This window comes from Triturus cristatus, chromosome 11 (genome assembly GCF_964204655.1).
Source record: "Triturus cristatus chromosome 11, aTriCri1.1, whole genome shotgun sequence".
In the NCBI taxonomy this organism is placed as follows: domain Eukaryota; kingdom Metazoa; phylum Chordata; class Amphibia; order Caudata; family Salamandridae; genus Triturus; species Triturus cristatus.
In genome coordinates this window covers 1,042,186,860-1,042,212,946 of record NC_140594.1, presented here as the reverse complement: position 1 = coordinate 1,042,212,946, position 26,087 = coordinate 1,042,186,860, and the positions used below count along the sequence as shown (strand labels likewise).

The 26,087-nt window shown below is 42.8% G+C and overlaps 1 protein-coding gene across 1 annotated transcript in view; it reads left to right on the top strand.

The window, feature by feature from the left end:
- The first annotated feature begins 6,183 nt into the window (after positions 1-6,183).
- Positions 6,184-26,087, top strand: part of LOC146785901 (protein phosphatase inhibitor 2-like) — a 142,614-nt gene continuing 122,710 nt past the window's right edge. The window contains exon 1 of the mRNA XM_085635279.1: positions 6,184-6,491. Coding sequence (XP_085491405.1) covers positions 6,367-6,491 — 125 coding nt within the window. The 5' untranslated portion in view covers positions 6,184-6,366. The remainder of the gene's footprint in view (positions 6,492-26,087) is intronic.

Sequence of the window (26,087 nt, the reverse complement as noted above, 5' to 3'; positions counted from 1 at the left end):
GCTAAATTAGTTTTCGTCACACGACATTCCTTGATGAACGAGCAGATTCGTCAAATTATCTGTTCAAATTGGCATCTCCTCAATATCAACATACCCAAACTTGAACAGATACCCAAGCCTCTTTTTGCTTACTGCAAAAACAAAAATCTAAAAGACTTAGTGGTCAGATCACGCATGCCGCAACAAAAAGAACCAATACAGCGTAGTACTGACGGCATGCTCCCCATTAAGGGTAACTTCAAGTGCGGAATATGCAAAGTCTGCCCACAAACAATTGAGAAAAAAGAATTACTCTTTAACGGACAATTAATAACATCTAAACACCTCAACAATTGCAAAACCAAAAATATCGTCTACTTACTGCTTTGTCCATGTGACAAAGGGTATGTGGGTGAAACACCGCGTTCACTTTACACTCGTCTCACGGAGCATAAATCAGCGATAAAAACTAAACAATACACTGCACCGTTAGTACCGCATTTCCTGGAAAGAACCATACTCCAGAGGAAATACGCTGGTTTATCCTGGAAAGGATAGAGACTAAACAAGGGCAATGCTCCGATAAAATAAGGAAAAAACGTGAGGTTTTTTGGATCTTTTCCTTGGATACTGTTAAAAAGGGACTCAATTTAGAAATTCCAAGGGAGCAGAGCTTTTTATGAAAGTACAAGGTTCTGTTGCATAATCTGTATTATGCTGCCCAGGGCTCTCTACTCCTGGTAGGTTTCTATATTTATATTCAGACAATCTCTCTTCTCTCAGTAGCGCGTCTTCCAACAATTTTGGTTTCTGGTTTTGAAAATTAGTTGTATCAACGATTGGCAATCAACATACTGCCTCTCTTTTTATGTTGATTAGTGGATGTAATTTTTATCTATACTCACTGATTGACTTTGTTCCTTAGAGACACTATTATTGCTTCTTTTCTCTAGGTTGTCTCTGTAGTAAGTACATATGTTAGCACTTTCTGATCTTTATCACGTACTATTCATGTAGCTCTACCAGTTAGAGCCTTTGCTATTCATCATTTTTTGGATCCCAAGTAGCGTGAGTTCGATTCCGTGTCCATTTCACATCTCCGTTGTTATTGTCAAATTGAAAGTAAATTTATACCCATGCACATTGTTACAAAGAATATATTTAGAAATTATGTTCAGTTCAGACATGATAATTGTCACGCACATTGTTCCTATAAAAGTGATGCACTTCTTACTTGCCTGATTTCAAAATGGTGGACAATATATTATGTTCCCCATAGGCTCACGTTATCACATGGCCCAATTTGCGCGCCAACTCTATGGTATTTAAATACCAGCGGTTCACTCTATGGTTTGCAGCCATCAATTCGAGTGCCAGCTGACCAGCGAAGCTCTCTTTTTAGAACCAGGCCCCCCTCGATATGCGGGGTTACTCTATCCACCAGGTGAGACCTTAAATATAAGTTACTCTTTCCAAAAAGAAGGCATTTTTTCTTAAATATAGAGATTATAGCTGTAATGCTGTCCACCCGGTCTGATCTTTTTTTAGATATTAATCCATCAGATAATATACCCGTATACAAGCCAGAATCAGCTGTTTGAAACAAAAGCGGCTTTACTACACTCTCAGTAAGTATACTGAGGCTGGTCATTTAATAGAAGTTTCAGGCTGTCTGAATTTTTGTGACTACTACCTACGCGTACGGTAGACAGGGTTTATATAATACCCCATGTCAGGACAATATTCAGTCCGACAGAACCAACATATTTGGTATAGATACAGCGTTATCTGATTAAGTACTCTTGGACTATTATATCGTAGCTTTACGTAATTGTTGAAATCTTTGCTACAACAGCCTCGCAATTTTATATTATATTATGACCAAAGTACGGAAATGACAATAATTAGCTGAACAATCTTTTTTCATTACAACGGAAAATTTATCTGAATTAAGGAATATTGCTATTAAAGAGTACAATACTCTACATAAATTCCTCTGTATTTCTCTCCACAGAAGCCGACAAATTTCGTGATAGTATGCCCACTCATAACTACTTTTCTATAAACATTATCTTCTATTGTTTGCTGTAAGTACTGACTGTCTTTGGCAAATATTTCAGGTAGTCAATTTTATTTCATCCTCTGATTCAAACAACGAGCTATCAGCATTTTAGGCGAGTTAATGATCTATTTCCGTATGTATTCTTCAGAATGATTCCAATTTTTTCTTGTCCATTTTGATAAAATAGATCAGCAATCTTCAGATTATAAATAAACATGGAGAAACTTTTCTCATGCTTTTGTATTAGAGTTATAATGAATAATGATCTGTGATAGACGTATGTTCATAGCCGTAATCTCCAAAAATGTTTTTACTAAAAATTTCCCTATTCGTTAATTTAGGTCCAATAATGCAGAATGATAGCGATTTATAAACAGTCGGAGCAGCTGAACCCAGCATTATTTCACTGACTAAAGGTTTTTGCTTTACAGATAAGATCTTCTTTATCCAGAATTTCCTCAACTACCAACTTGATTTTAAATTTGGGCCTACTTTTTTCTAAGCCTTTGTTCTAGTTTCTCAAAGTAAGTTCAGTAATAAGGCCTTCCTTACTGTCCATAAAATAGCTATTCAGCAAAGACTAAAATATTCATACATTTTCTTTTAGGACATAAATTCTTTGCAGTATACACAAGCTACTGTAAAAAGAGATGCTGGCACCACATCCTCCAATCTAAAAAATGTTACCTGATAGCAATTGAGTAAGTACTATCACAAATTAATAACATCTATGGAAACCAGGTATATCGTAGCACTTACTACACACTACCAGGTATTTATAAGTCTCTAACTGTTATGATATTACAGGAATCAGATTTAGAACAACATATTGGCTTTGATATCCTAGAATTTTACAAAGTAAAATAGGCAATTAAAATTTCTATGGAAGTTACTAGTTAGTATTTCATTCTTTACTTGTTCTCTTTATCTACTCACTCATTTTCTTGCTCTACCTATTCTCTAATATCTTCTTCCGTTGTGATCTGTAATGATGTACAAAAAGTATTATTTGACTATATTTTGTCTGGTGAAGTTTGAATTTTGTCTTGAATTACTCAACTGATTCATGTAATTATCTGTTCAGTTGGTATTTATGTTCAGTAGTACCAAATTGGTTTGTATGAACTTTACTTAGTAATTGTTGTAAATATGTGTATATATAAAATGTAGTTATGTTGTATATAATAGACTGTAGTTTCCAGGTGTTTCTAACAAAAATTATATGTAAATATGATTATGTATGCCCCTCCAATATTTATTTCTTACCTTTATGTATAAATATTATCTCTATTTCTTAGACTGACAATGCATTAAGACGGTGTCCTGATGAAGGCATTCCTTGCCGAAACGCGCGTAGTCTCCATCCACCGCTTTGCTTTCACCAATTTTGATTTGAATTCAGTATCAATTTTCTTATATGTATAGATGTGTTGTATCAATTTTCTTATGTATATAGATGTGTTGTATCATATCTTCAATCATTTGGAATTAATGATATAAGTTGAAAAGAATAATCTTGTATATTATCATTAATTTTCTTTTATGAAAATACTCAATAAATGATTTTTAAAAAAATAATTCAACTTGTTGGAGCTGCACTTATAAATAGATATGAGTAAATCTATATAGATATACACCTGGTAAACGAGTGGTACTTTCTGATCAAGGTTGCTATAATCTTTTTCTAAATTCATTAGATATAACAAGACCCAGAATTGCGCCCTTTGAGTGTGTTGTTTCAGTGCAGTGTTAGATATGGTTGTTTGCCGAGAGAAAGGTGGCCATCCTACTAGCAGAGGTATCTTCCAACAAGCCCCAGTGAAGATTGAAGTCTCCCAGGAAGATCTGTCTTTCACTTTGCGAGTATTGGTCGCAGATGAAGTCAGTGAGTTCCTCCAAAAAAGAAGCTGAGCAGCCACCAAGCGGGTGGTAAATGGCATGAAATCTGAGGGGTGAGCAGTATTGGATTTGAAGCTCAAGAGATAGGCATTCGAATGTACGGAAGGAGCTGTTGGGAAAAGCCTTCAGTTGAAGGGAGTTTCTAAAGATGATTGCAACACCGCCCCCAACCTTGTCTGTTCTGTCATTTCTAAGGATAGAGTAGTCAGTGGGTAGCAGAAGATCAAACATAGAATGAGAGGTGTCATTGAACCAGGTCTCTGTGAGGAAGAGCATGTCAAGATTGTGAAGGGTGATGGTGTCAGAGATTTCCAGTTTGTGTTTCATTGCAGATCTGCAGTTGTAGAGCAAATAGCGCAACTCTGACGGGACTGTTTTGGTGACGGGGGCAATTGGGCTATGAGGGGTGATAGGGATATTGTTCTTGTAAGAGGGTGCCCAGGAGGAATACAGCAGATGATTAGTTGTGACAGAAGAGATGGTCGGAATAGTGAAGATAGTAGACTTACTTGGAGAGGAATGGGGGCACTGCTTTTGAGAACTTGTATCTATTCAATAGGTTGGCGATGTCTGCAAAGACAGATTGTGATTGGCTATTTTGGGGCATCGGGCGAGGTGCTTCTCGGGTGTTTGGGGAAGTATTTGCCAAGGGAATTGGGGTGTTTGGAAAGGTGGATATCTTAGTGCATAAGAGTGAGATGGTAGCTGGACGTGATGAGAGATCCTAGCTTATTTTCCAGAGAGTAGGGTTGAGCATAGCATGTTAGTTTGCTCGATGAATACAGGAGGGAGTGTTATTGGCGAGGTAGGGTGGGGTGGGGGTGCATGGCGGTAAGGGTAACAGGTGGAGAAGGACACCTGAATTGGGGTACAAGGTTAACAGGTTGAGAAAGATGGTGGTTGTGAGCGGGTGTTGGTGCATCAGAGGTGAAAAGAAAGTTCTCTATGCTGATGTTGTAAGGGGGATAAGAATGGAGGGCGTAATTAGGGGGCGACGGGTGAAGAACGAGGGAGGGTGGAAAACAAGGAGGGGAAAGAGGGGAGTCATAGAATGGTAGGAAGTTTGGGGAGAAGCAAGGGGAGGGGGTAGGAAGGGTACCGGAGCTAGGAGAGGTGGATGTGAGGGGACGGGCGCCAGGCAGAGTGAGGGGAGTTGGGTTATAGGGTAGTTGAGGAAAGGAAATGGTTCTGCTAGGTCCGAGGGAGGGAAAAGGAAGGGGGTTGAGCAGCATAACTGCAGAAATGGGAGGATGAAGAGAGATGCAATTACCCGTCCTAGTCGGTTATCTTTTCATAGAAAGTAGGGGAGCTGTTTTCCTTCATTTAAACAAATATGGGCACATCTGCCCCACCGTTCCCACCCACTTAGACCACTGATTCCACGAGTAAAAAGATCTGCTGTGCTGCTGAAGGACCGCCACATTGCTGGCTGCCCTCTGCTGGACTCCTGGTTTGCTGATCTACTGCCAGGGGGAAAAGAACTGGAACCGATTCCTCCTTGAAAAAGACAAATAAGTAAAAGTACCCGCATATAAATATAAATTGGCATTTGGGTAAGAACCCATTCAAAACACCTAGTTTCCGTAAAGAGCACCTTTAACCACTTGAGAATATTGAGCAGTCCAGCCCCGTACCATGTGTAAAAGGTTGTTGACTCCTTGTTCAAGCAAGTTGGGTGTGTGTAGGAACGGAGGGCGGGTTAGGGCTAAAAGAAGCGCCCAAGAACTATCCACGGACTATCCTACGCTCTAGAGCAGCGAAACAGCAATCGCTTTGGACGACACTTGATGTGCCGACCCGCTCTTCCCTGCAAACTTCGCCTCAGAAAGTTCCTGTTGGGCGGAGTCCAGTCCGATTCATTCAGCCGAACGGTCAAGTCTATTGACCGCAACATATCCCATTCGGAACGGCCATCGAGGCTTGTGTTTGCTGACTATATGGGCTACAACCGACGCAGGATATCCCGGCCCCGCGGTCAGCTCGGCCAAGACGGACAATCGCTCGCACCCCACGGCTGGCCGCTAAACTTTACCGAAGGCGAACAGGCGCAGCAGCTACATGCTGTGGCAGGAACGTGTTTATTCTCCAGGAGGCCTCGGCCAATAAGCAACCGGTTGAGCTTCCTCCAGCCTATCCGAAGAAAGGGTACAGTCTCAGAGGGCCAACTGCCAATGAACAGCAAACTGAAGCTCCCCATCCAATCCTATGAAACAAGGGTTTTCCGAACCAATCCAAAGCCGGTAGACTTTTGCCACCACTAGTAGAATATGTTTCCTGGATGCCACAGTGCTGGCCCTACGCGCCGTATTTACAGGGCGAAGGACGTGCGGTGAAGGAGTGGCAGCCAACTGCGGATCTCACTCTCCAATTACGGGACTGTCTGGGGGCACAGTGGGCAGGCGGTCGTTCTTCCCGCAGCCCTGGCCATGGCGACGCAGAGCCGCAGACCCATCAAGGGGATCCTGAAGAACAAGAGCACGGAGAGTGGCCCTGCTGTCCTAGCCAAAGCCGAGCACCAAGAGGCGCAGCACTGCGGGGATGAAGACCAGAGGCAAGTGGGGGCTGCACATGTGGGTTAAGAGGGAAGTCATATGTGGGAGGGACGAGGAAGGCGTGTCGGGGCCAGAGGAGGGAGTGGTGTTGTCACATAGTCAAAGACGCGGGTCTTTGAGTGATGGTAGCGTCCTGGGTACCAGAGGTGACTAGTCCAGAGCATTAGGGATGTAGCCAGAGATTTTAAATGTGTACACCCTAATCATGCAATCCATATCTCTCTGTTAGCCCCAGGACTATTAGAAACTGTCCTCAGCCTCGAGAAATGGCACCTTCTTGTTAAAAAACAACAACAAAAATTACAGGTTCTTGTATGTTTTTAACCCGTCTTGGACTCTCAGCAGAGTATTCAATTAACCAGTCCATTGGCTGGCATATAGAACGACTCTCATGTTTTTTTGTGCCTTATTCACAGTACTTTTAATGGACAGGGGCTCTCCGGTACTGAGTGCCTTCACTTCTTTAATTTGAAAGGTAGCGCATCTGCACTTCTCATACTCCTGCCTGCAATACATTTAATAGGAGAGTACCAACTCTTCTTGGGAGCAAACGGCTACTCTAAATAGTGAGTCTTCTATATTTCCATTTAAAGCTCTGCTTATTCACACATTTGACTCCAATGGATTGTGCCAGGAGATTGGGAACCATTCAATCAGGATTTGTAATGCGAGGCTAATCATCCGCAAGGGTATCCAGGCACTGAGAGCAAAGCTGCTTGGGTGGCATCAGTCGATTCTTGAGTCCCCTTCTGAATTCCTGTAGAGAGGGTGAGGTCCCTTATGGAGGGGGAGCCTGTTCCAAAACTTCCCTGCGTGATAGGTGAAGACTCGTTCTCCCCTGCATATGCGGGGGGGGGGGTCTGAGTGAAGGAGGCAGAGCGCAGGAGTCTGGAGGGTTGGTAGAAGCTCAGGCGGTGGTTGATGTATGCTGGTCCTGGGTTGTGTAGGGCTTTGTAGGCGTGGGTCAGAATCTTAAATTGGCATCGCTTGTGGCCGATAGCCTGTGGCCATTGAAGACGACCATTCCTTTGATACTGGGCAGATCTGGACAGGCCTACAGTCCTTGTCCAAACGTGGAATGGAGGGCTACAAGGGGCGTCCAAGTTGTCAAGTCGTTGCTTAAGGGATGTATGAATTTGAAAATTAGTACCATTGAAAAATCACAAAAAGGTGCCCAAATGAGAATGTGTCAGCTAAAGGTGGCAGAGGGAATACCTGTAAACGGAGGGCAGGGGTGTCTTCTCTTGGCTAATATGGAGACAATATCCCATGCCAGTAGTATAAAGGGTATTTTCATACTCTTGTAAGTTAAATTGATTTACCGAACAATAGCTATATTTTAGGGAAAGGGGTCCATGACATGTTGTCAGGCGTGACGTCTTTGATGATTATTATCATGTGCAAAACTCGTCATTCTGGCAGGAGAATACACAAACGCAGTTTATGGCACCTAGGCACTCACTTCTTTGTTGATAGGATTTCTAAATACAAGTACCTAGGTGTTTAGTTCAATGAGAGAGGTGGTCAGCAACAACAGTAAAGCTCTTTGAGACCAAAAGTGAATTCACTAGGCTTTGCCTTCTGTGCTTTACTGAAGTCAGTTAAAAACCTGACTTTACCCATACTTACAACAACAAATTCTTAACTAATTAATACATTAGCTTACTGGGTGTCAGCTTTTCAGTGAATTTGAAAACTTTTTTAATGTATCGCAATGTAACCTCGTCAATTGTTTATTCAGGCTCCAACAAAGTTCATCGCACAGCCAGATTGGAATGCAGTTTGGCATTACCCAACACATAACGCAGAAATCTACTTTCCTAAAAAACTGTTTTAAATAGAAAAACTCTCAAATGAATTCCTTGAAGCTTTTTAACTGGGAAGAAATGAACTTTAGTACAGGTACAACAAGAAACTCCTATAGCCTTTATCTAAATTCTGCTTTATCATGTCTTCAGTATAATTGCCTGTGAGAGTGATAAACCCATTTTTTTAATGACCAAAACTTTTTAAACAGGTGTATTTTCTTGAAGATAAGGACACGTTTAAAAAAACAGAAGCGATGTTGGTATGCAATTAACAGCTATAAACAACTCAGACTGCAAAAGTATTCCGCTCATGCATATTCTGAATTTTACAATTTTAAAACGAATGCAGCTGTTGATAATCTTCCTACCAGCCTTGTATTTTCTTTCTAAATGTGCACTAGGGCCAGATTTGTTGAAATGTAAGCTATATAAATCGGAGTAAAAATCCTGTCCACTTGCTGATTTTTATTTTTTATTATTGAACACAGGGAATGGCTTCAAGATATTTTTTTTTCATTTTAATATCAGTAGTTGTTGCCGTTGTATTATATTTTGCTTGAAACGAGATCATTCACAATTAGATTCAGAAAAATACATAAATGATGCTGCATCCACTTTAGCTAAAGAAAAATCTGTACAAGGAGCAGCTCGTTGTATGGTTGCCATGATTCTTGCTAAGCTCAGTTTTTTGCATACTATGCAATGTTATTTCATGTTGCTTTAGGATGCACTGGATTTTCTTCTAGCACAGCAGCTGGATATCTCGCCTTGTTACTCATACACAATATAACTTACTTTCCTATAGCTAAGTTGCTGTTGTTCAATTGTGTTGAGTATAGATACATATTTTAAAATCTTTTTTATGCCTAGTTATTTAATTTGTCTTCAAATACTTAATTGTCCCATTACATGCACTGTATAACACTAGTATAAGTATTGGAATGTAGCCTTGTATATTGAAATTCTAGGTTTATATTTCTATGTCTCGTTTTTATGATTTTAATGTTCTCATGCACCTTTCGCATTATCCTATTTTAATGGTTTTATTTCCCTGTTAATAGAGTAATGAAAGCACACACACATAAATTATTATAATTACTCTTAATCACTCAAAAGCGTACCACAAATAAACATTGCTGACCCTTCAATGGGTGTTGTCAAGGAAATGAAAGTTTGATCTCTTAATTAAACCTGAGGTGTCTCTGGATTCCATTGGATGCCCCCGCATCGCTCCTAGGTGAGCCCCCATAGATGGTTTTCTGAGCTGTCTTGTGTTTTTTAATGTCTTGTGTTTTCAGTGCATCTGGGTGGAGCCTGTAGCCTCTTAACAGTGATGTCAGTGGGGTTCCTTGGGTTGTGCCCTCCGTGCTTCTGGATGGACCTAATAGTCCCTTAGCTTAGGTGGAGGTGTCTGTGGCTTTCCTAGTCTGTGCCCTAATAGTTCGTAAGTGAACCTCATAGACCGTTTGCGGAGTTGCCTGTGTTCTTCTACACTGGTATGTGGACTCCATAGTCCCTTGGTTGAGGTATCCATGGATTTCCTCCGGTTGTGCATTTCACTGTTTCATGGTAAATGCAAAGTCCCTCAACCAAAGTGTCTAGGAACTTCTTGGGCTGCACCTTTCTCTCTTTTTGTGTAGACTCCAAAGTCCCTTAACTGAGACAACAATGACTTTCTTTTTGTTGCAACTTCACCTTTTCCTGATGCAAACCATAGATTCGATAATGTGATGTGTGTGGATTTCCTGTTTTACACCCTTGCTGATTTTGAGAAGGCCAAATGGGCCTCATATGCCACAGTGTTAGTTAACTCCCTGATCACAGCCCCCTTGTTCATGAGCGGGGGTAACACATCCACCACACTAGTATTCTTGATCTGGTATGTAGAATGAGGCATGCTCTAGTCCCCTCACTTCTTTAAACATTTGCATTTATACCAGTTGTCAGTTTTGACACAATCCAAATAAACCACTTATGAGGACGTCACACACCATACAAAATTCTTCCCACATGGGTAATATTACAACCAAATACCTCTCCAATCAAACAGAAGTGATGCTGTAAAATCACCCCACAAGATTAGTGTGCTACAGTGCCATTGTAGGAGTAGCTCGCTGCTATAAGAATGCTAGATGGCATCATAGCTCATCCTCTGGAAGTTTAAAGGACTGTAGGAGTACCCTAATTTTCTGAATTATGTAAATAACGTTTTTTTTATTTATATAACGATACCTCTGACTGTGGATTGATATTTGAGTGTGATTAGTCATATTGTATTTGAACTCCAAACCTATAGCATATCCTGAGTAAGTCCATGATGGCCATGCAACCTATAGAGAGCCAAACGGATAAAGGGAGCTTTTGGCCACCTGCATTTCCATTTTAAAGTTCACAAATCCCACTGATGATGGTCTCCTGCTGCCTTAGGACATAGATAAAATGCCCCATTAGCTTGTTGTGCATTTCGAGATTTGCCAGTGTGAATTAACGCCCAGCTAACCGAAAATAAGGTAAAGCCCAAGCATTAGAAATCTGGACTGGAGATGTTAAATGTTTTAAATGGGATTTTGGAAAAGGAAAGTCAACAACAATAATTTTAACAAATGGACAGTTGCTACCTATATGTAAAGGATTACAGCTGCTACATGCCCTGCACTTAGTGTTTAAACATCCACAGTCAGCAGGAAAACATCTGCTTGAACTCATTACTTCATTCATACACATCAGTCAACTCTGATTTGTAGAGTGGGACAAATCACCCGCGAGGGTATCCAGGTGCTAGTTGCTTTCTGGGATCAGTTGAAGAGCCAGATCTTGAGTCCCTTTCTGAATTCTGGTAGGAAGAATGCTATATGGAGGTGAGCGGAAAGGTTGTTTGAGGACTTGGCGGCGAGGTAGGAGAAGGATCGTCCTCCAGTGTAGCTTTTGCGGATGCAGGGAGTGTGGGCGAGGAAGGCTGGGCCCAGGTGTCTGGAGGATTGGTAGAAGTTCAGTCGATAGTTGATGTGTGGAGGTCCTTGAAGGCGTGTCAGCATCTTGAATTGGCATCTTTTCTGAATGGGGAGCCAGTGGAGGATCCTGAGGTGGGGGTGATGTGGGTCCGCCTGGGGAGGTCGAGGTTGAGTCTAGCAGCTGAGTTCTGTATCGTCTAGAGTCTCTTCAGGAGTAGGGTGATGATTCCGGTGTAGAATACATTGCTGTAGTCCTGCCAGCTGGTGACTAGGGCTTGACTGATGGTATTCCTGGTGACGACTGGGAGCCATTTGAAAATCTTTTGGCGCATGCCGAGGGTGTGGAAGCAGGCGTAGAAGACCGCGTTGATCTGATGTCTCATGGTGAGCTTGATATACAGGATGATGCCAAGGTTGCAGGAGTGGTCTGTCGGTTAGGTCAGAGTTTGGAGGGACACCAGGTATTGTGTTCCACAGTGAGGTGGTGTTCCCAAAAATCAGCACTTCCGTCTTGTCCATGTTTAGCTTCAGGAAGTTGGTCTTCATTAGGCTTGGGCAGGGTTTGCGGAGTTCTGCTGCATGGAACTCCGTGAAGTGCAGAAAAACACTCCACCATGCTCTGCGCAGTTCCGCAAGCGGCAGAGTGCGGCAAGCCACACTGATTTTTAGCACCGGGAGTTGTCCCACACTGTAAAAGTGGCGCAAACAGCGCAAGAGGGCGCTGCTTCTTTCTGCCGCTCGAGTAGATAGCCTACTTAACCGACAGCTTCCTCAATGCAAGCGGCTGGTTCCTCAACGTGAGCAGTAGCAGACCTGCCACGACCGCCTATATTGAGTAATATCGCTAAGAGGTGGTCTAGCATATGATTTTCCTCACTCGCCATCTTAACGTTGAGATAACGCCGCAGAGTTTTTTTGGAACTCCACTCTCTATTCAGTGTGGGCAAAACTCTGCGAACTATGCTGGCAGAGCGGAATTTGTGGCCCACCCCTAGTCTTCATCCATTCAGCCACACTTGTGATGCAGTTGTGAAGTTGATCCTGGTGGTGGAGGTGTCTTTGAAGAGTGATAGGATGAGGTGGGTGGCCTCCGCATAGCATATGATGTTGAAGCCATGGGTTCTGACTATGTCAACCATGATTAATTGCTTTTGCATTTCAAGATGATGGACATGTTGCTTCTAAATGTGGCGGCCATCTTGCAACAGTAACACAGTTCTACACTGTAGGCCAGTGTTTCCCAAACTGGGATCCGTGGACCCCCAGGGGTCCATGACATATGCCCAGGGGGTCCCCAGGCAGCAGTTTTAAAAGCACTGCCAGGTTCCTTGTAGAATTAGCAGTTTTCGAGCAACAATAAAAGTGTCAAGATAACACCAGTGATTAATGTACCTCCTGGAGAGAGATGAAAGTTTTGTCCAGTGGCAGGTTTCACTTATCTAATGTAGCACAGAGGGTTAATATGCCTGTTGCAAAGAACGCATATCATGCATTTTAAAAAACAGTATTTTATGTGCAAAGGTCAGTTGGTTACTGCTTTTTGTCACAGAGATTCTTTTGTTTCTCTGCAACTCATAAGAGTCCATCATAATCTAGCACAGTGACCTATAAACTGTCATCAAAGAGCTGCTTACACACTGCATGGCACAAGTTAGTAACTTATGTATTTTCTAGTCTTTCATTATCCTGATGCTGCTAAAGGGGTTTATTTGGGTGGAAATATATTTTTATTGTTAGTCAATGCTAACCACTGTGTTATGTTCCTAATCCTGACTTTGTGCTTTTCCAGACAAGCACTGTTTAAAAATGCCTACCAGTATGAATGACATGTGAATCCTACACCTTGTAGTCCCCTTTGCCTTATGTAACATTTTCTCTACATTGATTTACACATATGATTCATTGTCTCGATATGTGTGTGATTTAAAGTGCTCTGACATCCTACAATGATATGAGAGATGCTATAAAACAAATGAAGTAAATGTGACAGATGTGCTATGGAGAAATGAGAGGCACTGTTGAAGGGTGATAATAAGGGAATCATTTAAGAACCCCAACAAAGATTGTTGTATCCTGGTGCATAGTAAGGTCATCATTTACTATTCTTTAAAAGCTAATACAATTCAATATATAATGATAAATGTGTTGTAGAATGCACCATTGATTCCCAACTTTTCTTGAAGGAGAGGCCACTCACTGCACTTAGTGTGCACTGTATGGGGACTGGTCTGAAAACACTTGCCAGGGCTGCTTTGGGTTTCCACTCTGGCCCTGGCAGGAGCCTTGAACTGTGAAATAAAACTATTTAAAAGTTAATCACGGAGATGCAGCACTAACCTTCCCATTACATTTTCCCATTTTTTTTGCAAAGTCTTTCAATATAAAATACTAAAATCCTTAGTAATTCGAGTATTTGTTTTTGTGTGCACATGTGTGTTTATTTCTTTCGAATTACTCTTTTAATGTTTGAAATTTAAATCATACAAATTGCTGGGGGTCAGTGGTGAGTCAGTGGGGGTCCTCAGGAGTCCAAAGTATGGTAACCACTGCTGTAGGCAATACTGTACAAAATCACCCCCTAGTTTTGAAGCTGTGGCCACACAGGATGCAGTGCACTGCAGTTGAAATGAGCTGCAAATGATTGACACAGTAAGATTTTCTAGTAGGTTTCAGGCGCTCAATTGGGGGGGAAAAAAGCAATGAGATAGAAAAGGGAGACCTGTGAAGGAAGAAATGTAAAGCTAAAGTGAATGGCGCACATGGCCCGGCACCGTAGCATGCTCATTTTGCATTGTGCTATAGGACATATCACCCAGTAATCTATCATGCAGTTTCCATGTACATTTGGAGTGCCTGGATTACAACTGGGAAGCTTAATATCAAAATGAAATAAGGCAGACTTTAGCTCATCAATATATTAGCCGAGTGTGCACTAATAGTGTGTTTTTATGTTTGTGAATTATTACCCTGCAATGCCTACTGACTGTAGGTAGATGCTTGTCCTGGTTTTCATGTTTATTCTGTTTTAATTGATCAGTGATTGTAATGTTTGTTTTGTTCCTAGTGCTGGGCATGACAAGGCATAAACTGTAACTCAAGCATTCATTTTCTGTGGAAGAAAACAACGTCTGTCCAATCCAATGCTGTAGTTAAGGAAATGAACATGTAGGAAGAGCTAAAGCTCTTCTCCAGTAGTGCTTTTAAAGCTATTTTTCTGTTGATCATCTGTTCTGGAGAAAGCTGCGCTGTCAAAGTCAGATTTAAAAATAGAATAGCAGAGCAATCGGTGTTATGCCACTCTGCGTTTATTTTACTTAATGAATTTTTAACTAATCTGAAAAAAGTGTTATTCATGTAAAATCCAAAGTCCTTGTTTTGAATGAGCTACAATAATAATGGAGGGAACTATAATAGAGTAGATGACAATATCTGCCATAATGTTTAGTATGACCACAGGACATCATGATGATTAGATCACAGGAGCCCCCATTGAGTAAGCTATCTGTGACAACACCTCCTACCAGGGTGACTCTACTAATGATGTGTGGAATGTGCCCTACAGATTGTTAGCAATACTGCTGTACATCCAGGAATCTAGCAATAACCCACAGGAGGCAGATCCTATAATTAGGTAAATGTCAGCAGAGATGCAGGGCTATGTTAACTGTGCTAGATACCACAATTAAAGGCTTTTATTTTCCCTTGCCGTCCTTTCTTTACATACTTAATCAGTACTGTTGTGTAGCCCAATTCATCTGATGTCTTTATTAATTGTACTATTATTTTGACATCAATTTTTTTTGGGTGGCTCTGTGTGGTGCAGTGAGAGTCTGGTGAGTGTTCCAAAGTTCCTAGTTGTCCTTGAGTATTTAACAGCCTTTGAACAGTTCAGACAGTGATCTCTGTGGCCCCCTCATGAAGTTAGTCTGTTTTATGAGTAAAAAACAATTATATCACCCTTATCTGTAACCCCAGTACGATATGGGATAGGGCAGAAAAACCGCACTGTGTAATACTTACCTACAAATAACTTTCTCCCATTGCAAGAACAATTTGCGTAATTAATGATCAGTAAATATTAAGCTGAAAATGTGCGCTACCTCGAAATGTTTCAGCACAGAAGTCAGATAAGTGGTGCTCCCATTGTAGATGAATGGAACGGTGTGCTGTCTGAAGCTGAACAGCGCTATGTACTTGTAGAATGACAATGGTGAACTACTCACAGGAATTGTACTTATTTTGCAAGGTAGTGTGACTAAAGATTAATTGGAAATTTGCACATATTCTTGTGCTCTGTGGTTCTGATGTTTCATTAGGTCTCGCCTAGCGATGCAGCGCATGCGATGCTCGCTTGCGAGACTATTGTCGTGGGTTTTGCTTTGGAAGCGGGGTGAAAGCTCCACCCATGCTTCTTATTGGCGCGCGTTAGAAATCCTTGCTTTTGATTGCAAGGGAGGCATGTTCGTTCCCTCCCTGTCTCCTGTGTGTCGTACCTGCCTGGACAGGATATGTGCACGCGCACGGCTTCTGTTTTGCTGACGGCGGGCTACACAGGGCTTTGTTAATTAGGGGTTATATGTATTGGTTTCACTTTGGGATTTCGCTACATCTCGTGAGTGGCGTTTTAAATATGTCACACATGCCATGCAGCACTTTGTTTACTACTTCCGATAATTGTGTGCGAGGTGAGCTCTGAATCTTAGCTTGTTTAAAGATACACTGGCAAATCTCAGCCACCAGCTGGGGATAATTCTTTTAACATTGTAATAACACGTTTTCCCCTGTTCCGATCTGCAAAACTCGGGATATTGTATTTTTCACTACTGCCCCCTTGTACTAAAGGGTGAATCCCTCCTGAAGAACACTAGGGCCTTCGTTACCAGTGTGTCATTAAAATCCCAACTATTCCCATGTCTCAGTAATTTGGAGGTGGGAAATTAGTGGGAACTACATCATTTTTGGGATGTGTGGAAATCGGTGCACGCATGGTGAGCTCCACCGGTGGGGTAGTTGTGGCAGAAGGGGTGGACTCAGAGGGAACGCGTGGAAAGTGTTGGTGTCAGAGTTGTGTGCCACTGTGCCTTCTATTCCCAATCTCGCTGCACTTAAAGTAATATTTTTTTTGATTGGCCCTATAAATTAACAGAACTAGCGCAGGCGGATAAGAAGTCCGTGCGCTGCATTCAAGTAATACGACTGGGATGGCACGTACTGACAAGCCATAAACCTATACGTGTCACTCAGTGTATCCTTCAAAATGGATTGTGCCTCGCTTAAAAAAACACATACCACCTAACATTCAGCATGTGACGCAGTTCTATACAACATAAAATACTATACTATGCTCAAACGCATCACGCAGTTTGGGAATCAAATATGGCGAATGAAGGCTCATTGGAACGTGGTTGTGAAATCCAGCTCTTCCTGTGACAGGGCAGAAGCTTAGAATCAAGAGCTATGGACTGTTAGAAATGGGATTTCTGGTTGGCTGAGGCTTGCGCCAAAGCCAGCCAGAAACCACCACTCTAGTCAGGGTAAGGGGGGAAACACACTGTAGATGACTCCTGCTCACCCCCTTGGTAGCTTGGCACGAGCAGACAGGCTTATCCCTAAGGCAATGTGTAAAGTATTTGCATTAACACCCACAGTAACACAGTAGGACACCACAAATGGACACCACACAGGTTCTTATAAAAATATATATATCTTTATATAGATTTATGCAGATCAAAAACGCCCAAAAATGCACATACATAAATTACCCCTTCTTTAGAAATGGTCTCTTGAAAAACGTTCACTTTGGTAATGTTCTCCTAATAGGTTTCCTTAGTAAAATAAACTGGTAGGTTTCTGTTGTTAAAAGTTCACTTCCGTAACACTCTTTGCTATCCGCCCAATTCCCTTCAGAAATAATGAAATTGGTGCTCTACAACAACTCAGTAATGCCGCATTCTGTAGCGCGAGGTGTGCGCCCCTGGTTGACTCGGGGGTAAACAATGAGGAAATCACCAACTCCCCAACCCCCCCCGTGTCACAAATGCACGAGTGCACGATGATACTGCCAGCTCAAGAACAACAACACCCCGTGTCCCCAATGCGCGATTGCACGTAGATACTGCCAGCTCAAGACGATGGGATCACAGGTCTGAGTAACCTGGAGGCAGGACGTCTGCACGGCGATCCTCCGGGCAATGCTCCCAGACTGGGACACAGCTTCGCCCCGGTTGCTTAGAGACGCCTCGCTCTTTCTTCTTTCCCAGCGCGGCAAGACCAAGCCTCTGAGTCACTGGGAGGCTCGCACCGCGGGAACCAATCCCAGCGCGGCCTTGGCGATGACGCTGTGGACCCCTAGGCCAGCGGCGGTGAATGCTGGCAAGGGACTTCCGCGGCTCTTCTCTTCGGCAAACCCGGCCTCGGGTGCACAGCTCGAGGTGCGGCAGTGATTCTCAGTTAAAGGGGGCAATAATCTTCGGCAATCGCGGGTCGGTGGGAAAGAGACACCGGTCCTCGCTACTTTGTTCTGCTCACGGGTCGGTGGCGGTGATAAACGCGGCACTCTCAGTACTGGCGGAGAGCAGCCAATCGCGTTCACAGGCCGGGCAGCACGACTAACGTTCTGGGGACACGCAATTAGCCGCAGGACCCAGCAGAAAACAGCAGAAAACGATGTAGGGCAGATTACAGAATTCCTTGGCAAACATTTATATCCCCGATTTGCAAACTGGAGACCAGCTCTCCTCTGGCCCTTGGAGACTCTCGGGACACAGCACACAGCAAAGGCCTTGGTTTTCAAGCGGGGGGGGGGGCGACACAGCACACAGCAAAGTCCTTCAGCCTTACCCTCAGCAGAATCCGCAAACTGCAGGCCAGCCCCAGAACACACAGCAAGGGCAGTACTTCTCCTCCTCCTCAGTTTCTTCCGTTGATCTCCTTGGGCAGAGGTTCCCCTTGATTGTAGAAGTCTAATTTTACTGGGGTTTCAGCTCTTACTTTTTTACCCCAAAAGTCTTTGTTCTTACATGTGTGAGGGGTCCAGTATCCAGTCCAAACCAGTTCTAGGTGCCCTCTGCCAGGGCATGTCTTCTTCCTTTGTGAGTGTGGGCCAGGGCCATCAGACGCATCGCAGGAGGTGGAGCCAGCATGGTGGAAGGCAGGCACAGCCCTATTCAGAACCAGGTGCTACTCCTCCCCACCACTCTACATGCAGATGGGTCTATTCAGCCTAGTGCTGACTCACCCAGTCTCCTGGAGCCACCCCAGCCCCTGTCACTCACAAACCAGACAGTCAATACACAAACAGGCAGAGGCACACAAAGTTTGAACAGGAAAATAGCCACTTTCTAAAAGTGCTATTTTCAAACACGGAATTTAAAAACCATCTTTCCTAAAAGATGCGTTATCAAATTCTGAGTTCGGTGATACCAGACTTTAGCTTCCCATCTTGCTCCTATGGGGAGATATGCAGGTACACATGGGCCACAGCATTCCCCATTCTGTCCTATGGGCAAGATGGCCTTTCAATCGTGAAAAACAAAATTGGCAGTATTTCACTATCAGGACATGTAACCCACACTAGTACATGTCCCACCTTTCACATACACTGCACCCTGCCCAGGGGGGTACCCTGGGCCTACCATAGGGGTGTCCAATGTGTAAGAAAAGGCAAGGGTCAGGCCTGGCAAGTGTGTACACTCGGCCAGGACAAAATGGCAGTTAGCAACTGCCCACAGGCACTGCGGTGGCTGGCCTGAGACACCATTTTAGGGCTACTCATGTGGGTGGCACAATCAGTGCTGCAGGCCCACTCGTAGCATTTGAATTAGCAGCTCTGGAACGCTCAGTGCACTTTACTAGGGACCTACTGGTAAAACAAATATGCCAAACATGGATAACCAATCCCAATAACAATTTACAGGGAGAGCATATGCACTTTAGCACTGATCAGCAGTGGTAAAGTGCCCAGAGTCTTATAGCCAACAACCACAGGTCAGGAAAAACAAAGGAGGAAGAAGCAAAAAGTTTGGGGGATAACCCTGCAAAAAGGGCCATTTCCAACACATGGACCCTATGCTAAAATCAAATCAATGACGCCATTAATACACGTCCTTCATTACCGCTTGCAAAGTGCCCCTTTAGTTGCAGAGACCTCAATATTATCACGGCCGGTTTGAGTGACTGGGCATTTGTCCAGCAAACTGAGATGAAGTCTCATATCAGAAAGGAAATATGTTCTGTATTTACATATCAACATATAATACTGGAGAAACCCTCCTGAAGGACACTAGGGCCTTTGTTACCAGTGTCTCGTTAAAATCGCAACTATTCCCATGTTCCAGTAATTCGGAGCTGGAAAATTAGTGGGAACTACATCATTTTGGGGATGTGTGGAAATCGGTGTTTCTGCAACAATTCCTGCATATTTTACACTGGAGTTTTACAGCAGTCGAAATCTTCGGGTGATGCACACACTCCATGCATAATTCCGATTGGCGCGGTGCAAGACCCAGGGGAACTTGATGATGATTTTAAGGTCCTTGCTTCTTAAAAAAAATCTTGGATTTTTCACTACCCTAGTTCATCAGTGAGACGATGCCCCTGACCAGCACCACCGACTCTCACACCGTTCGAGCACTACTGCCATGACGGGAGACTCCACACCATTTCCCTACTCTTTCCATAGTTTCCCACCTTCTCACGTCTCCTTTGTATCATTCACTGCACTCAGTTTGTTAATGTTGTACTTTTAATATTTGTAATTAGCCACATACCTCCAAATCAGCGCTTCTCTTAAAAACAGATTCCTTCCTCTACGGGCCCTGGGTTCAGCCTCACCCACTCCACACTGGATTCTACTCATTTTGCTACCATATTTCTTTCAGTTGTCTGTGCCACACACTGCACTCGTCTGTATACACTGTTAGGCCCTCAGTGCAAGTGGACGGATCCGAGCGCTTGTAATATCGACGACAAAAGCCAGAACATCTGGTGGTGCTCTCTCCCTAAGGTCCAGAGGGTGCAATCCCATGGGGCGCGATCTTGCCCCACGAAGGAAAACCTGCAAACAGTTGTCACTACGAAATGTACAAATAAAGTCCGAGCGCAAAATACCTTTAGTTATGAGCTAACCCTGGATACTCTGTCAGGTTCTGGAACACTTGGTTGCCTGTGTCTCCCAAAAATTTGTGTGATATCCATTTTCACTGCTTTAAGGGCATCATTCTGTGGGAACTTGGTATAACCAGCATTTGCAATGCAATAGGTCTCGCATTTATAAGAGTTTAAGCTATTGGCATTGTAAATAGCAATGCCGTTTATTTCTGCTTTAAAAACAAACAAAAAAGGCATTGTTACTTGCAATGTCATTAGCTCCAACTCGCGTAAACGTGAGACCTATTGCATTGCAAATGCTTGTTTTTCTTTGGAGATGGTGACCGAAGGGACGCTATTCGAATGTGGGTCGCTCTACTTGCCATGATCATCTTGTGAGAAGGTTCCATGCATTGTTATATAGTGTTGGTGGTGAAAACGACCTAACAAGGATGTGAGTCGATCGGATACTTCACAATCAAAGGGCAGCTTGTTGTAATTGAAAGGCTTTCTATTAGAACGAGAAAGTAATGTTTATGCAGCTGAAATGTATGGCCTTAAAAGCTTTTTGAGTGAAATACTTGGATGCGTGCTTCTTCAAAGGAAAATAAAATTTCATAGTCTGGGTGAAGGAAAGTTTTCAATTCTATTAAGGATGTGAAGGCAAAGATTATTCGTCTCTTCCTTTTCTTTATTATAATAGCAGCCAAATGGCAACGTAACATACTACATTTCTGTCAACATAGGGAAGAAATCTGTAGCCCAAAAACATCCAATAACAGCCCACAATATTCCAAGTAGCGATCCTCTCTCAGGCCTCTTTCTTCCACCTAAGGTGTTCTTCTTCTGCAGTTTGAACTCCTTTCTTGTTTTCATTCAAAGCCTGTTAAAAAAATGATGTGATCCCAATTACTCCACTGTTTACAAATCCATTCCAATACTATTTATTGTATAACATGTCACATCAATAAGCATTATTACACTTGTATAAATGTAGTTTATCCCAATATGAAAAATATATGCTCCAGAGATCCCTACCTCCTCCATAAATGTCATAAGATTGGGTCATCCATGCCTATAGAAGTTTTTAAATATAGCCTCCGTGTCCTTGATAGAATTGAAAATTTTCCTTCACACCAGCTAGGATATTTTATATTCTGCGTCTGGACTGGAGGTGAGGATAATGCTAATTTGAAGCTTTCACAATATCTACAAAGCCACCCTATTCCCCAGGTTGAAGTAAAATTACTTAGAAGTGTAGTCTGATGACCAATCCGCTGACTTCATGATCTCCTCCAGACAGGCACCCCCCAAAAAAATTGCCCCTCTAGCTAAATGTGCACCAAACTAGAAAATGTCAGTGCCTTCTTGCTGCATCGCCTACCTGACCCACCTGAAAGGGTTGGTGAAGAGACCGCCTTGAATGTGTTTTTTAATGCCGATAAGTAATTGATTCACCCTCAGAGGTCTGTATTCCTCTGTCATGAGCACTTAGGATTTAACATGAGCGTAAGTCTGTAGCCTGCACTCCAGTTCTGCTCCAAGTTTTTCACATGATTACTCATTTCGGGATGATCTCCTCGTGAGTGCTCAGGGCACAATTTGTTTCAAAGTGGGTAGATGTAAGAGTCACTGTTTTTTAAAATTTTATTTTTTTTAAAGAAAATATCCGTCAATTTATGGACTTTTTTCAAACATACCAATGGGAGCGTTCTTTGAAGTTTTGAGAAAGCCATCATACAATTGTTGAAAACCTATAGGGGTCGGGGTTCTGAAAGGTCAATGTTTGTGTTTTTCATTTGAGTGTGGAATTTGCAACTCATGTATTAATTTATATTTAGTTAATTTAGTATGCCTTACAAACGCATTCATTCAGTATTCATAATCTGTTGCCCTTTGAATACATCCACCCTTAAATATTTTGTTTATGTCTATGCTTGCATGCAGTGAAGGTGCACATGCTCTGAATGAGGGTTACGCTCATGTTATAAAGGACTGTTAGTGCACTTGTTTTGAAACATGGATGACTAACCAAGAGGATGTTCAGTTCGGTCGGTTTGAACTTTGGAGGTGGGAGGGGTTTTGAATACTGGTGTTCACACTTAGAAATGTGCATATCACAGAGTTTTAATTGGAGTCGCGGCATTTCTTTATTTCTCATTCTTCTATTTTATTTCTCACTGTTATTTTATTTGTAATCCAGTATTGGAGGCAGCTCATTTTGTTTAGAGGTGGTTAGACGTGACCGTCACTGGGTTTTTAGCACTGAGATTGTTTTGCGTGTTAACAGACGTGAGGCACCTTTAGTAAAAACAGTTGACAATTGGGTATTTAAAGCGTTCCTGATGTTTTGTTTTTTCTCTACTACAGTTAGCCCTGAGGAAGGGCGTAGTACCTGAAATGCATTGGGTTATAGATTTCACGTCGTTTGATGAATTGGTAATTTTTACATGCTTTAGAAAAGACCTGGCCAGCGATTGTACATGCACTTTAAAATTGAAATGACTATTCCTCTATATTGAATAAGGAAATGAGGATTAATTGAATAAAATGGATTAACTTTGGCCCACAATATTTTTTCATCTGATTTGGTGGTGGTTGTATCCTGGGACTGATACATGTTTATGCATCAGCTTCATAATGGAACACATATGATTTAAGGCTTTTAACCTCTCATAACTAGGACGAATCGCTGAATTCTGGATGAGAAATCACTTTGCTGTTAGTGTTTTTGTGCATAGAAACTGAGAATGTAACCCCGTGTGGAGTAAACACTCTCTCCGATATATCTAGAGCTCGAACATCAAAGACTCTTCTGCAAGATACCAAACAAAGGAGCATAGCTATTACCTTCCCTCCCTGTCCCACCTTCACAAATTGTGAATACTTCATTTGTCTTATAAGATGGGAAGTCTTCAACGTTTGCATAGCTGTGTAGTGTAGAGGACCTGGGAATTCACCCTGTTTGGAAAAAGCTAGTAATCCTACCAGGTGAACCAACTATTGAAGGAATATCTCTGGTTTTGCCAAGGCTCTGCGAAGTTCCCTCTTTACGTTGCTCACCTTTTCAGTGGTAATTTAAGAATAGCCTGAATTGCATTCACCATGAACCCCAAAAATATTATGATCCAAGTCCCTTTCAGTTTTGATTTTTCCCAGTTCAGTACAAACCCCAGACATTGTAGGTGCAGCACATTCATCCGTAAGTGTTTCGTAAGTCGATGAGGACATTGGTCCATGATCAGGATGTTGTCCAGGTAGACTACCAGTCTTACTTTTTTTGAACTGAGGAATTACATCACTGGTTTCAGTACCTTGGTGAAGCACCACGGTGCTCAGGAAAGGCCAAAAGGCAGAGCTGTGAGTTCATACATTCTGTATTTACATTCAAACAGTAGGAATCTGCGGTCTGTGCCAGGAAGATGTTGCTTATAAACCCCTTGGGATGAGACATTGGTGGGGCAATATCCCCTTTCAGTTCTAATTCCAAGATCTCTTGGTCTATTATATTGACATTATCTGCTGAGAAGGTGCTAGATCTTGGCCTCTGCCTTAGCCTCTGCGGGCTGTACAATTCCAAATATAAACCTCTGATGGTCTGTTCGACCCATGCCTCATTGGTTAATTGTCACCACTTGTGGATGAACAGGTATAGTGTCCCCTCTACCCTTGCATGAGAAGAAGGGATTGGATCTACTGGAGTATCCGTTTCCTGAGTTGCTGTTCAACCTAAAGGAGCCTCTGAAGCCACAACCTCTACGCACTCCTCATGATGGGAAGAAGCCTTCAAAGCTGGAGTTATCCTGCCATTGTCTTGTCTAATGGCTTTTGTTCAGGAAGCTTCTGAAGATTCTAGCAGAGTGTGTGTGTGTGTATGTGTATATATATATATATATATATATATATATATATATATATATACACTTAAAAAACCATAGGTTTCACACAGGTTATAGTTAGGTGGACATTTCACTCGTAAAAAAACCAATGAATTCCCCCGTTATAGTTAGTTCAGATAACTATAACTCGCGCGCCTGCAATCCACTGCTCATGACGTCACATATTACATCACTCATGACATGGTCCGTGGCATCACTCATGACATCACTGATGACATCATCCTTGTGATAGAGTGGCGGTCGCGCGAGTTATAGTCATCTGAACTAACTATAACGAGGGAATTTCATTGGTTTTTTACGAGTGAAATGTCCACCTAACTATAACGTGTGTGAAACCTATGGTTTTTTAAGTGAATTTGTACGGTTTTTTAAATGCTAAGTTATGTATTTATTAATATATATTTTTTTTATTAAGGTTTTTCACCGTGCGCGCACCCCGTGATTTTTATTAAAAAAAAAAAAGTTTATTTCACCCATGGGCGTCCTTCTGTGATCCCCTGACAAAGGCTAGGGGGTCAGGAACTCTCTTCCCTGCCCCCTTTTCACGTTTTCCACCTTTCCTTTTCAGTGCGAGAGACAAAATGGCGGCCGACACTTCCTGATTTCGACCGATTCGAATGTTGACTGACATCTAACAACCAATCAGAATTTCGCTCGCGCACGGCACGGTGCGCGCCTATAGATATTTATATGCTTTTAAATGCTATTTTCTCAGGAAATACTGAACAGATTGACACCAGACCTGCAAAAGGCACTTCCCTGACCGGAGGACTACCTCTCTGCCAAATTTCAAGTAATTCTGTTCAGCCGTTCGGGCTGTACCTTCGACTAAAGGTTCTATGGAAAAATGCATGGAGAAAACGCGTTTTGGGACCCCCCTTTTTTCTCGCCCCCGCTTGACGAATCACCCCGAGAATTTCAGGGTAGGAGCTGAGCGGAGCGCCCCATTAGTTTTGAAAATTTCGCGAAGATTCGTCAACCGGCGCCAAAGTTATTCAAAATAGAATTTTGAGATTTCCTATGGAAACACGGTCCTAACTATAACTATCTACTGGCGACCGCCAGTAGATAATAAATATATATATATATATATATCTTTCCAACTTTTCCCCGCAGAGGAGCCTCAACCACACAGGGCAGTCGGTGCTGGGGGACGGAGCACCCCCACTAAACATCCAACGCAACGTCCTCCACTCACTGGAAAGGAATGCACCGCACACTGGACTGTCGGGCAAACAATGATTTAATTTTCATCCAAGTAAAGTGACAGGGAATTGCGTTCTAGCTACGCGTCTACACCGCTCCATCGAGCTACTACCAACCAGTTGTCCTCATGTGAGTCCTAAGTGTTTTACGTTATCTTTAGTAGATCTGAGGCCATACTACATAATATGGCGCGCTCCCTTTGTTTGCGTTGGTGCACCTTTCAAAAGGTCCTCCCAGCGCTAACGAGGAGAGTGCACCTTATTCTATTGAATGAGTGCCCCCAGGGCAGCTGCGAAGTCGTGCTGCCCTTGGGGCAGCACATTCAAGTGAAATACGGAGGGGCTTTGAAGCAGTCGCTTCGTGTTTCTCTGCCTGCAGTTTTAAGGGGAATAGCGATCCTCGTGCAGGCGGGTGTAGTGAGTGACTGCACCCGCCTGCAATGGAATGTCTGGGAGGTCCATAGGACCCCTTTTTCCCCCCTCCAGAGGGCTACTATCAGGGGACGCACTGACAGTGCGTCACCTTTTAGGTGGTGCACTGTCAAAGTGCCTCCTGACAGCTTCTTTGCCTCTGCGCCTGCGTCTATAATACGTTACAACAAACAAATGATGGACGGAATGCTGACAATGCATACATTCTCCCCC